A 14244-nucleotide genomic window follows, 5' to 3' on the forward strand; every position below is an offset into this window, starting at 1 on the left:
TGTGGATTTGGCACGCGCTCAGACACGACAGCCCACCGCTCACACGACAGACGTCTGCTTTTCACTCAGACTCAGAGAAGACATTTGCTTTTGTTTAACAAATTAGGGTCTGAGGTGTAAAATTCATACTATACCTAATCATTTAAAAAATGACAACTTCCTGTCTGACCGGGGACGTGGGAAATCGTGTTAAGCGGGTTTTACTATACATAATGTAAACGTTAAAAAGTTTGACACCTTTCTTTTATACCTCTCATATGTTTATTATCGAGATTTTTAACCCCCGAACCCGAGGAATGAAAAATCTTCGGTCAGTTTGAAAGCTCGAAGAACACTGATACGAGTAACACACTCACGCACTAATAACTCGTTACTGTTACGGGCACCTTTGCCGGCTTTCATGAGGTGATAGCTAGACGTTCGTTCGGAATTATATAATCTATGGTTCGGGCAGGTCACCCTTTGGTCCCTTGTAAGTTTAGCATAGGGTAGGTATATTTTTCCCTTCATATAATTGTCAGTAGGCACACAGACGTGCTTCCAAAAATAAATTTAAAATCTAATGTTAGAAAAGCAAAAGTTAAATAACAACAATGCAACTTCTGAAGACACTAACCTCTATTCCAGATATTCGTGTGCTTGTTGGTTTTGATCGTGGCTGTGAACGCTGGCTTCATCGGCGGCGGCGGCGGTGGCTGGTCTGGCGGCGGCGGCGGCGGTGGGTGGTCCGGCGGCGGCGGGGGCTGGTCGGGTGGTGGTGGCGGCTGGAAGTCTGGTGGCGGCGGCGGCGGTTGGCGTGGCGGCGGCGGTGGCGGCCGTAAGTTATCTTTATGTCTTGACCATGACAACGCGCACCGATAACAAAACAACAAGCCAATCCTTTTTGCCATGGGGTAACCATATGAGCCGGCACTATATTCATGAACATCATGAGTGTCATGGGTTCATGATACTCATGCACTGTGACGCATATAATGGACGGAGGCATAAAGTTAGCGTTGTGACGATGCTGTTTACATTTTTATACATATTCTTAAGATAGTCGTCTTCATGACAGTGGGCGTACCGCGTACTCTCTATCACTCTTGTATATTCGAGCGATAGAGAGATAACGAAATTTCGATTTACGGGGTAGACCCTCAGATGTCGTCCTGAGCTCTGTGTGGTTAAATTGATTCGAGAAATCCTGTCAAGAAGAAACGTGTTTTATATCTTTAGGTAGTATAACTGCTAAAATTTGAATTTTATCTCATGCTAACAAAATGTTAATCACCTTAAATGATAAATCTTCGTCTTCCTCGCGTTATTCCGGCATTTTGCCACAGCTCATGGGAGCCTGGGGTCCGCTTGACAACGCGCTCCGCTAAGAATTGACGTAGGCACTAGTTTTTACGAAAGCGACCAGAGGGCGAACTTAGGCCTTGTTAGGATTGGTCCGGTTTCCTCACGATGTTTTCCTTCACCGAAAAGCGGCTGGTAAATATCAAATTATATTTCGTATTACATAAGTTTCGAGAAACTCATTGGTACGAGCAGGGGTTTGAACCCGCGACCTCCGGATTGAGTCGCACGCTGTTACCGCTAGGCCACCAGCGCTTCTAACTACTAAAATTAGAATTTTATGTTAATGTTAGCATGAGATAAAATTATAATAATCATCTTAAATACGAAACATTAATCTATTAAAGTGGATATGAAAACCTACTTATTGTTTAGAAAGTGATAGTAACTAGAATCGTAAATTTTGTAGCAATTTCGGTGCAGCATTGTTAAATGGATCTGTAATGGGTACTCCATAGCAGCTAAAATTATTGATTAAAGTTAATGACTAATACTCTGTACAGAAATCATGAAGTGCATGAAGTTTATATTTGAACGAAATATGTTTTATTCGGATGTTTGTTACCGTTATATCATGTTACAAATGCATTTCCGTCATCCGTTTTTAAATTACCATTTAATTACTTAAAATTATAAATAAAAAGTACAAAAATTTGCCCGCGAAAAGCTAGTGAGCGAAACGCTCGAAACGCCACGTGACGTCACGCGTTCGACAGATTAGTGTCATTAGTAGCAAACTCGTAGCAAACGTCAGTTGGGCCGCCCAACGTGTGACGTCATCACGCTCTGTCGAATTCGCGCCAAAAATTATGAGCGTTTCAACCGCTCAAAAATTTTCAACATTTTAAATATTTTTTAATAAAATAATGTTAAGGTTTACAAAAGTATTTTTATCATTTCCGGTGTTCCAACGATATAAATTATGAATCCAAAAATAAAAATAAATTCATGCATGGAGCTAATTGCTTTAATTCAACTAAAATTACAACGTCTTGTTATAAGTGTTATAACGTAGTTAAATAGGTACAGTCGCCACCAGATATATCGGATCGGCCGAGGTGCTCAATAATATTTAAACACGCACTCTAACGCCTTGACAACAGAGGCGTGTTCAGATGTTTGTGAGCACCTTGGCCGCTCCGATATATCTGATGGCGACTGTACCTAAAATTGCTCTCCAATGGTAATAAACATTTACTATATTACGTACTGAAATACATTTTATATGTAAAATTATATTACTTTTTGTACATTTACAGAGGTAAAGATCATTAAAGTCATCAGCAGCGGCGGAGGTAAGTCTACGTTCACTCACGTCTGACTAATTACCTACTTGATAATTGTCTAATATCTATAGTTCAAGGATTAGCTGAGTTCAGTAGGTACTAGGTCGATCTGTATACAGTCCAGTTGACAAATCTCTACAAGTATATTTACACGCCTTTAAGACACTGACAATAAAGTCGTGTGAATATATTTTTGGAACGTTGGTTTGTAAAGATGTTTCTGAACATGAACTCTACCGTACCTATAGATTACGTTATTTATGACCCAAAACAAAAAATAATAATATAAACAGGTGTTTACCGTGGGTATATGTGAATGAATAATGTGTATTTATGCTAGAGAACGTTTGTCCGCCGAAGGCTGGGTCATCCATTCGCTCGATGACCCGAGGTTTCGCAACCGCGCAAGTTATTCCGAATACAGAAGATGTTTACTTTACAATTAATCATGTTTTACAATTTAACGACGATCATTCGAGGTCTTATGTTATTGGTATTGCTATGAACCAATTTTAGTTTTCTTATCTAAAGGTGACATTCGGAAAAGGATCTTAGTATTAAAAACAGTAACTATTTCTGTTACTGATTTGGTAAAAATATAAATAATTTATGTACCCAGGAAAGTTCAAGTTAAATTAATTCATTAAAACATTTAAAACCCAAATAGATATAATAACTACAAATGTGAAATAAAAATCGTGAATGTTTTTTTAAACTTGTCAAATATGAAATAACGTATTTTTAGTTTTTTACATATATTTCAACCGGTTATTATTTTAATTGGGTAATTCTTAATTTGTAAATTTTATGACACTTCTCTAATCGGTTATTTTTTGAACAAGTATGGAAAACTAATTAGCAATGAATTTCCCACTACTAAAGATTAATTTAACTTATAGTTTTGGCGCTATTTGTTTACGTTACGTATAAAAACGTCACTTATATGTGTCGAAGTTTAGTCAAGGGTCCCGCTTTGTCGCTTACCATAAGGACGAGATTTGCTTGTATCTTTATACGAATAACCTGTCCGAACGTCCTTACGGCAAGCGACAAAGTGGGACTTTTTGTTTGGAAACGACACATATTTACTTACATTAATAATGCTTTAATTTCTGAGCTTATCTCAAGATGCGTCCGTAAATTTACATGTACAGGCGGAGGCGGTTGGCGAAGCGGTGGTGGCGGCGGGGGCTGGAAGAGCGGCGGCGGCGGGTGGAGTTCCGGCGGCGGCGGCTGGAGATCCGGCGGCGGCGGCGGTTGGAAATCTTGGTGATCCCATTCGTAGCTCCATTATCAACAATACATGAGTACACCTCTCACTATGCACTCGTTTTATTTTTACCTTAACTGATTTATCGCCATAAAGGTCAGTCCAGACGGGGCAATTTTCGCCCAATCTGATTAAATTGTCTGATCAAATCAGATGGTGTGGACAATAACAATACAATTCGTTTAAATACACAATATTAATTATACAGACACCCAGCAACAACTGTATTTGTTATTGATAGAATAAACTTCATAACGAATTAAGTAAATATTATACCACCAAAAATATTTTCATGTAAAATGTTGCCGAGACTCGCACTGTCAAAAAGTTATCAGATCTCACATAGAGCCAAGCTTCTAACTCTATACGCCCTAACTTCACAAACTACACCTTAGTCAAAATATGTGGCTTGGCCGTTTCATTGAATAAATTTTTCACCCTGGCTCCCATGTAACGTAGTGCTACACTACCGTGCCCCCAGATTATGTAGTGAGTGATAATAAAACATCTTAAATAAAATCCGCGATGAACTCTCTTATTGCTATTTAAAATCCCTCTATTCCCACCGACTCGATATTGGGTCATATTAGCAAAGCTGTGATGTCTGACTGTCGCCGCCGCCGGTCGCGTGTTAATTTATCAAATCCCAGAGGTCGGCATTAGATAGCCGAAAAAACCTTGAATATTTTAACTTTAAGTAGTAAAGTAATTGAAATCAAACCTTACCTTTTCTGCCACTGATATACCTTCAAATCATGCATGCGTTATTATTGCATTATTTGAAAAAATCATCTGATCCTGTCTAGGTCTTCAATGAGGCTAAAAAAAAAAACCAAAAATGTATAAAAGAATTAAATAAAACACTTTAATTTCTAACGTACACTTGAAACATTCATATGGCCGGCCTTGTTTTAAGGATTATTTTTTATTTTTCATCTTTTTAGCTTGTCTTTTCTTCCGGTTGGGATCACAGTTCTCTTTGTCGGAGGAGTTGTTGCTGTCTGGCGTGGCACTGCGGCCTCGCCTTGGCCTCTTGTTTTGGAAACCAGCTCCATCTAATGGATTCAGGACACCAAAATCACTGGAAAAAATAGAAACATGAAAGAGTTAATTTAAAGTTCAGAATATACCTGACATTTAAATATTCCTTTTCCAAAACAAAGTAATAATATAAGAATTCGGTGACCTTATCTTCAATGCATATTTTATGCATAACACACATTACAAATTGTCTGACTTAAATTACCTAGGTAGCTAATTGATGAACATAAAACTGTTCTTTGGATCATACCATAAAACTTTGAAAAGAACTTTGTATAAAATTTTCTATGCAAAGTGTCCCATTTTCATTGCTCTTAAATGTATTTATGAGCACTTAATGATATATTATAAAAACAATTAGTTGAAACCCTGTCAATGACTTGATGTACAGTTTTAGGCAATATTAGTAACAAATGCCCGCTAATTAAAAATTTCAATAAATGAATTAATACCAAAAAGTTTCTAACTACAAAATTGGCTCAAGAAAAGTGAATATTAACTTACTGTTCACTGCTATGACCAAATCTATCCATATTATCCTCCTGGATGTTCTCATCGGCCTTCTTAACTTGTTCCTCTAAGACTACATCAGTACAAGAAGTCTTTTGAGAATCAGTCTCTGGCATATCACCTTTTACCAAGTCTGCAGTTTCAATATATTCTTTCATCTTAGAAATAAGTGATGCAGAATCCTCTTGTGATGGCTGTTCAAACCCAAAGAAGGGATCTTCCACTGTTTGAACTGCAGTTGACTGTTTTTTACCAGGATTACAATCAACTATACTAATTGTAGCTATGAAACTTTTGTTCTCTACAGTTATAGAGACTTCATTAGACTTAATCGGAGTATTATTGTGTGACCACTGTTCAATATCAGTTAAAGTGTTCATGCTAGCATCAATGCATTGTGAACAGTTTTCAAAAAGGTAGCTCTTTTTCAAAAATGCCACATGAGACGTTTTGTGTGAATGTGGAGAATTTTCTTCAGTATCTTCTATTATTTCCACAGATTCCTCCAAACTGGCTCTGTGCACTTCTAGGAGAGCCATTCTATCTTTATCAACAATCGAATCCTGTGTGTCTTCTATAGTACAGCATTCTTCAATTTCAATTACATTCTCATTATTTTGATGGTTGCCCTCCCCTTTGGATTCCACAGGTTTGGGGTCATCAAATTCTTGCTTCAATCTTTTAGCACCCCAAGCCTTCTTAGCCTTAGCTTTTTCAACAGGTTTTAAGAAGTTTTCTAGACTTGTGTTACTCGGTGTTGTAGGTGTTTGTTTTAATCTTGGTCTTTTTCTTTTCAATTGCCTGGTTCCTAACTTTGGAACATTTTCTTTTTCTTTGTCTTTCACTGGGGTGGAATGTGTCTGGTTGTGGTGAGTATTTACTTTAAGGTCTGAGAAGGGTGAACGAGGCTGCGGCCCAAAGGAAGTTTTTGATTGCTTGCTCAACCATTCTTGAACATATGATGTTACTTTATTCATTGTAAACTCTCCTGGTGATGATATCTCTTCTCCAGGAAATATGGTACTGTGTCTATTTTCTTTACCCTTTTTAGACACATTCAAGCTTTTCCTCTTATTGAAGTACTTTGCAGGAGCTTGTATGCATTCTGGGAACAATTCTTTCTCAACTTTTAATTTTTCGGATATCCTCTGCCTCTGGTACTCTAAAAATTAGAAAGCTAACATTAGTAACGTATATGTAAATCAAAATAAAATATAAAATGGGGCATTTTCTATGAAAAGGTACCTTATTGTCGATGGCGCTTACGCCGCACAGCGTCACGCGGCATTGTATTTATATCGGAGCATCGTTTATAATGGCGTAAGCGCCATCGACAATAAGGTCCCTTTTTATAGAAAATACCACAAATAATAAATATGTATTATACACCTGACCTACCATCTGATTGTAAAGTATCCTGAAGAGATGTTGAGGCTTTAGTGTAGAGGACATCCGATAGAGGTCGATCGGAATTTGGTTCCATTAATGGTGCACAAGTTTGGCACTCGCCATTGGCCACGCAGTCACTACAACCAGGGTGACCGCAGGCGAATATCGCGCTCCCATCCGCTTTATCACTGCTAAAATTAAGAACAATAAGCACATAGTAATAACAAAGAATATGATAGACACTCTACAAAAATCAAGTAGGCAAGTGGGCCTAGAAATGAATTTCAGTAAAACAAAAATTATGACAAACTCATCAAAGAAGCCAATAATCATCGAAGACATACCACTAGAATATGTCGAGTCATATATTTACTTAGGCAAACTAATCTCTTTCGAAAAAGAAAACAACGAGATGGAAATTGACAGAAGAGTAAAAGGAACATGGAGAAAGTATTGGAGCCTAAAGGAAATTTTCAAAAGCCAGATACCAATAAAGATTAAGAGGAAAGTCATGGATTCCTGCCTATTGCCATCACTCACCTATGCCTGCCAGACGTGGAAATTCACGAATCAAATAAAAAATAAAATAACCTCCTGCCAACGAGGTATGGAGAGAAGCATGTTGAAAATCAGAAAGATTCAAAAAATACGGCACTCTAACATAAGACAAGCATCTGGAGTAATAGACGCCCTAACCTACTCAAAAAGAATGAAATGGCGGTGGGCAGGCCACGTAGCCCGCATGAGCGACGGTCGCTGGACAACGGCGCTAACTAAATGGCCAGGACCGCTAGGTAAAAGAAAACGAGGAAAACCAAGAGCCAGATGGGAAGACGACATCACACATACGGCTGGCAAACAATGGACGACACAAGCCAAAGATAGAGACCGCTGGTCATCTCTGGAGGAGGCCTTTACCCTCAGCTGAGAGGGGTTCTCGCTTGACATTGCTATTTATACTTTAATATTATATTACTATTGACTATTGACATTTAAACTATCAAGCTGCATTTTGTTGACTCTATTATTCTATTAATTATAAGGCATGAAAATATTCAATTTAATTAAATGTATTAAACTTAATTAATAATTAATTAATGCCTACTAAGGAATTTATCAAAATTTGCATGACAGAATAGGGAGATATAGAAATGTACTGTAACTTTTTACGAAGCACCTTTGACTATAAATTTAATTCTATGAGTGTACTTTTTCTTATATCTGCGAGAAATAAAAGGCTTTTTTTATTTATTTTTTTTTTAATAACAAAGAAACATTTCAATAATTATATTGCGTCTTACCAAAGATCACAGCGTTTGAACTCGTCTGTTCCCAATTGAACAGCGAGATGTTTACGCAAAGCATGCATCTAGTAAACAATTATTCCATGTGTATATTGTTAGAATACCTGTTTTCACGTAAATATTCCACTCAAATTGTCTCATATAACATAAGTTCAGGTAATTATTTGGTTCACAAAAACAGACGCAAACGCAGCTTTCACCTTCACCGATAACTTGAACTTGAATTTGACAATTTAGATGACGTGACGTGACAGGGGTAACTTTTTACGACGTTTGTCCAAAAGTCCAAATTGAGCTTTGAAATTTAAGCTCGAATTTATTTTTATAAGAATCAATCAATTTTTTATTGATAAAATATATAGTTGATCAAACCAAATTGTCAGTAAATAAGAACAAAAAAAACTATACTTACTCATCCTCTTCTTTTAGGTTCTAGTACTAGTGTAAGACAAAGATAGCATGATTTTTTCTGTCTATGTTTGAAATGAGACAGCGCTTTGACAAACTATATCTTCCTTTCACTAGTATCCAAAAGAAAAGGATTCATTTTTTTTTTTGTTCTTATTTAGCAATTTGGTTTGACCAACTATAGACACATAGTTTTGTCATTTTGTTTGACAAGAAGCCCAAAACCAAATTGACAGTAAATAAGAACAAAAAATTATACTCATCCTTTTCTTTTGGGTGCTAGTACTAGTGTAAGACAAAGATAGTATGATTCTCTCTGTCGTGTCTCTATTTATGTTTGAAATAAGACAGTCCTTTGACAAACTATATGATGTGTCTATAGCGTTGTCTCGCTTGCACACCTCCGCAGTAACCGACTGGCGTTTGGCGTCTGTGTGATACTGTGTGATAAAACTGATAGTGATATATAATCGCCTTAGTTGTCCAGGACGCATCCACGTCTCTCTTCCCTTTGTGCGGACAAAATACGCACTGACAAATTAACTTTTAGGGCCACCCCATTTTTTTAAAAATGTTTTTGCATATAAAGTAAATAAGATAAGGTCCTATGCTAAATCAATGGGCTCTAGGGCATGGAGTCTGATAGAATTAGAAAGTTTTTATCTATCTAGTGGTAAATAAAACACAGTAATGTATTTGCAAAATACAGTTTATTATGTTGATCTGGCTCATTTCTAATTACGCACTCGGCACTACTGTCTAAAGATAGCGGCAACAAAACGCTAGAATTAATAAAGAAGTATTAACACATTTATAACTATAAATGCAGATACAATCACAATTACTTCGTAAAATGCAGTCACACTGCAAACTTAAACTACGCAGAATTCTTAATTCACATTTCAACTGGCACAAATACAATATAAATTATATGCTTCATTTGCCTCGGTATTAGCATTTAAGAGGTATTATTAAAATATGAACAACTAGAACATTAACTAAATATTACAATAATTTATAGTAAACATCAAATTTAATTAATAATTAGGCATAACATTATCATCATCTCAGGAAAATATAATACTAAAATGTAATTACAGCCCTATTGTAGATAGTGTAGATTTTAGTAGGGCAAGTGATTATTTCCGTTCATAATTGTTTATATTAGAGCTGTTTAGAGTTTATAAAAGGCTGTACAATAGAGCCATTAGAGGTCATAGATAAATGTATACTTTTATGAGATTCAGCCGTATGTAAAATACATTAGGTAGGTACTTATAGTTTGGCATACCATTTCAGCAAGATAGCAGAAAGTGTCCGGCGAAAAGATACCCAGATATAATCCCCTTTAGACATTAGTCGGTTTTGCCTTAACCAACGGTGTTACAATCTTGAAAAATGAAGGACCACACGAATCCGCCGCCAAACCCGGCAGGTCGTCCAAGTCGGCCAACCCTCCATACAAAAGCCAAAAAATTTTCGCGTCAAAATAATGTTTCTTCTACTTTTTCCTAATCAGGGCTATAACCGCGAAAACCGAAGTTCACAAATAATTTCTTTGTATTACATTTCTAGAAACTAAAACTAGGGCCAGACATATGTACATAGATATACTTGTATGTTCATGTCAAATTTCATCGGCGGTGGCGGCTAGGTTCGTGCGACTTATTTGAACAATAATAAATTTGCTTAATAACATCGGTCGGTAAAGTAACATTAATATATGGAACAGGGTCCCGCCCGGTATCCCCTTCGAGGGTTTGTGAAGGGGTATTTCATAAGGCTTTGCTTACCACAGCCGTTGCTAACTAAAACCCTTTGATTTGGCTTTTTAAGCGCTTCATAATACGGGTAAGCTGATACCCGTTCGATACCCTTTCCTTAATCGCTAACCTCTTGCCTATTCCATTTTAAACTTTCTCTTCGTAAAAATAGAATCAAATATTGCTCATTATTGCTCATCTGGTATAGTAAAGGACTGAGTGACTAGCGCGTTGACAGCACAGCTGTCCTAATTTTTTTGAATTAGGAAGGGGATACTCTTTTATTTGAGCGGTATTTGAAAGGGAAACCCCTTCCTAGAGCTAAGTCGAATGAACGGGTAAGCAATTCCCCGAATTCGGGTGAAAGGGAAAGCCAATCGTTGGGCTATTCGATAAACGACTAAGCAGGCTTTTTTTTGTGAAGGGGTGGACGGGTCCCTGATATAAAACACTTATTGCTACATAGGTTATTAAACACAGGTTAACATAGGTAAACATAGGTTATTACACATGAAATTAAACGATACTATCAAAATTAAAACGTAAACTAACCCATTCTTAGAAAACGACACAAAATATACATACAGTTTTAGTTTTGATACTTTTAATCACTTGCTTTAAGAAAACACGTAATGCAGTCTTAACGTTAACTCGACGAGAATAGTTACTCCAAGATATACATATGATAATAATATATTATACAAATACAAGGCATACCTACAAATATACCATTCCTATGAAACGAGTTCTACACACTGAAGCACACTTCAAGTTGATTCTACGATACTTGTATGTTGTAGGTAATCTGAATATAGTAAGCACAAACAATTTCGTACATTGCCGCGCCATTTCCTAATTCCTATCTCTATCGCACGCGAATAATTATATTGCTGTCTCGTCGATGATGGCGGTCATTGCCACTGTGCAAACGGGACAGGGTAGGAAACGGCGTGACACGTGAAATTCTTCGTGGTTAGCGTCCGTGCTTTAGTTCGCACGATTGTGTTCATGTCCGATACAACGTCCACATTATAAACTAGGTACTATCGGGGACATTGGCGGTGAAACAGTTCAGAATTTTTTTACCTCAATCCTTACGAGCGAGCTAAATTCCGCCTCCCATAGAGATAACCAATTACGATGCATTTAGGATTATTTATCTTAATATTAAATAGGTAAAAGCAGGTAATGAGACAAACAAATGGTAATAAAGACAGTTTATTAGTTGTTGTTGTTTCGGTTAAGCTTCGCCTCCCCATAAAGATAACCAATGAGGATGTATTTTGGATTCCTTATCTTAGTTTGAAAATGCCGACCGTCACAAAGACAATGGACGACAATAAACTTTGCCTGAGTTAACCTTTTGTTTTCAACACCTACATTTTTAAGTGCCATGCTATTGGTCATCACTTTTATGCTATCCACAAACCGCCTGCAGGCGTTTAAACGATTTTTGCCCTTAAGGTGGTTCACGGCGAATGTCCCCGATTGTACTTTTATTAGGTTGTACTGAGATGAATTGATGTATTTCCTCAGTTGTTTTTTATCTCCGCCACGGCAGAACCAATGTCTAGCAAAACCACAAAAGTTTATATTAGAGGAAAAATTCACCGCTTCAGGCAGGACATATTGTTAAGATACGTAATTTACGTTAGATGTCGCTATGCGCCTCCCTAAGGCGTGTAAACAAAACGGCATGAATGTAAAGATTAGCACGCTTCGGTAGCTCAGTTGTGGTGGTTGTTCCGAAAGGTCGCAAGTTCGTGTCTTGCCCGAAGCAATGTATTTTTTCCATTTGCAGTATCGCTCGCAGATGTATCTGCTTGGTAAAAATTTGTTCTACCAAAACCAATCAATGTTCAGTGTTACTATTAAAATAGAATAGTATAATATTTTATTCGTAAGCACAAACGAACAAGACATTACATAATATAAATATAATATTATAATATATATATAATATTATTAGTATGCGAAAGAACAAAAATGTTTTGTCAAAACGAGTATATAAACGTGTGATACAAAATGTGTGATCGGCGGGAGGATTATTTATAATATAATTACGATTTAATGAATTACCTTCACTATACAGTATAAGGAAAGGTGTATAGTTTGTTCAAAGTTTCATCAAGTCTTTATTACATTTATTGCACAGGTTTTGAAAACCCAAAAGCGTTTCTGTATACAATACAGAGTGTTTTATCACAGACAACATGAATGTTACGTTTAAGTACAAATGCTAAATCAATAATTACATTATTAAAAGCATCAAGATAATCACAGATAATAAGGTGAAGAGGGGTAAGACGAACACCGGGGCAAGATGACTTTATTTTTTTTATAAAACATATTACAATGATTGCCTTAAAACTAGAAATTCTGCTTCCTACATAGGTATAACCTGTACTTTAGGGTAAACAGCGCTCCTCTCCAGAATATTAGTTGCAGGAGATGTTTTTCTTATACAATTTAAGATAAAAATTGAAAAACATTTAGAATCATTAATACTGAAAATTTAACTTATAAATAATATAAATCTAAAAACTATTGTATGTGTGTTGTAATTATGTTCAAAACCCCTTCAGTGTTTTCGTAACTTTATAGAATCGTCATAGTTTTCTATTACCGTATGTTTGCGTGGCGATGGACGGCTGTGTGCAGTGAATGTCTGAGGTTTTGTTTATAATAAATAAAATATATAGTGTTTGTTTAGCCCCGAGATAAATAAACTATGTTATTTTACCCTATTTCACCTTAGGTAAGAAAAATAGAATATTTAATAGAACAAATATCCATATCTAACAACTACTAGGTACTACCTAATTAATCTTTTTTCAGTGTTGTAAGTTACGGTTAGACTAAACTTTACGCTCTTTCAATGATTTTTTACAAATAAAAAGCGTTAAAATATTGATACAATTAGCGCCACTTGCACCATTCCACTAACCCTGGGTTAACCGGTTAAACCTGGAGTTACCATGGTTACCAGTACCCTGGGTTATTGGGATGGTGCAAGTGGCGCTAAGTTATCCCTGTGTGCATTGATGCAAAGCAAAAGGTACCTGCGTTACGCTTAACTCTTTCGAGAACATTACTGAGGGGCTACCGCGAACCACGAACGAAGTTTTGCCTCTCTGACGCACTTGTAAATTCGAACGTAGGTGCGACAGAGAGGCAAAACTTCGTTCGTGGTTGGCGATAGGCCCTCTGGTAAACTAGTAAAACAAAACAACATACGGTATAAATAATAACGGATTTTAAAAGTCCCCGGCAAGCTCGGCCGAATTTCACCTTCCCATACAAACGGAGTTTCGTTCTCATTTTAAAACTACGTGTTGGATTGTAATGAAACTTTGCATTTACACTGACATGAGGTATATCTAGGTCTGTAATTAGTTTATATGGCTCTAGTATATAAAACAAACGAAATAACGCAAAAACAAGTTTTGTATGAAAAACTTAAATGCGCTGCATTATTTTTTTACTATTGTATCTGAAGCTACATGAACTAATTACAGACCTAGATATACCTTATCCTATTGTAAGTACAAAGTTTCAAATCAATCTAGCTAGTCTTTTTAAAAATGAGAGCGTAACTACGTTTGCATGGAGAACCGAGCTTGCCGGGGACTCTTAATTAGTCCGTTTAAATGCAAATCCTGCTCTTTATTTAAGCAAGAAAATTTACATTGCAATATCGTTTATTGTAGACTTCCAAGGCTTTATTGTGCCCCTGGTATAAAAAATAAAACTTTCACTAGCCATATAAACACCCGTAAACAAAGATTTTGTATTGACATAGGAGACGGTAATCGCCAGGGTTGTCGCAATAGAAATTCATGTAAAACACTCTGTATACTAAATTCTCTATGTTAAAAGCCAAAATCATCCAACCGGTGAAGAGCTCACTCGGTCAGATAATATCTTAATCT

General features: G+C 36.6%; 1 protein-coding gene across 3 annotated transcripts; it reads right to left on the bottom strand.

Annotated features, from left to right (window-relative positions):
• Positions 1 to 4748: 4748 nt before the first annotated feature.
• On the bottom strand, positions 4749 to 8376 carry LOC134744488 (uncharacterized). 3 transcript variants are annotated; one of them, XM_063678324.1, is made up of 4 exons: positions 8246 to 8376; positions 6847 to 7028; positions 5443 to 6610; positions 4749 to 4978 (listed from the first exon to the last, which is right to left on the bottom strand). In XM_063678324.1, exons 2-4 carry the CDS (start codon positions 6929 to 6931, stop codon positions 4816 to 4818), a joined length of 1416 nt encoding a protein of 471 aa, XP_063534394.1. In that variant the 5' UTR covers positions 6932 to 7028; positions 8246 to 8376; the 3' UTR covers positions 4749 to 4815. The 3 variants fall into 3 exon arrangements, with proteins under 3 accessions (XP_063534394.1, XP_063534389.1, XP_063534378.1); XM_063678319.1 differs by having other exon boundaries at positions 6847 to 7025; positions 8139 to 8262; XM_063678308.1 differs by lacking the exon at positions 8246 to 8376 and adding an exon at positions 8139 to 8227.
• Between the last annotated feature and the right edge of the window lie 5868 nt (positions 8377 to 14244).

The sequence above is a fragment of the Cydia strobilella genome, chromosome 1 (genome assembly GCF_947568885.1).
Source record: "Cydia strobilella chromosome 1, ilCydStro3.1, whole genome shotgun sequence".
NCBI classification, from domain to species: domain Eukaryota; kingdom Metazoa; phylum Arthropoda; class Insecta; order Lepidoptera; family Tortricidae; genus Cydia; species Cydia strobilella.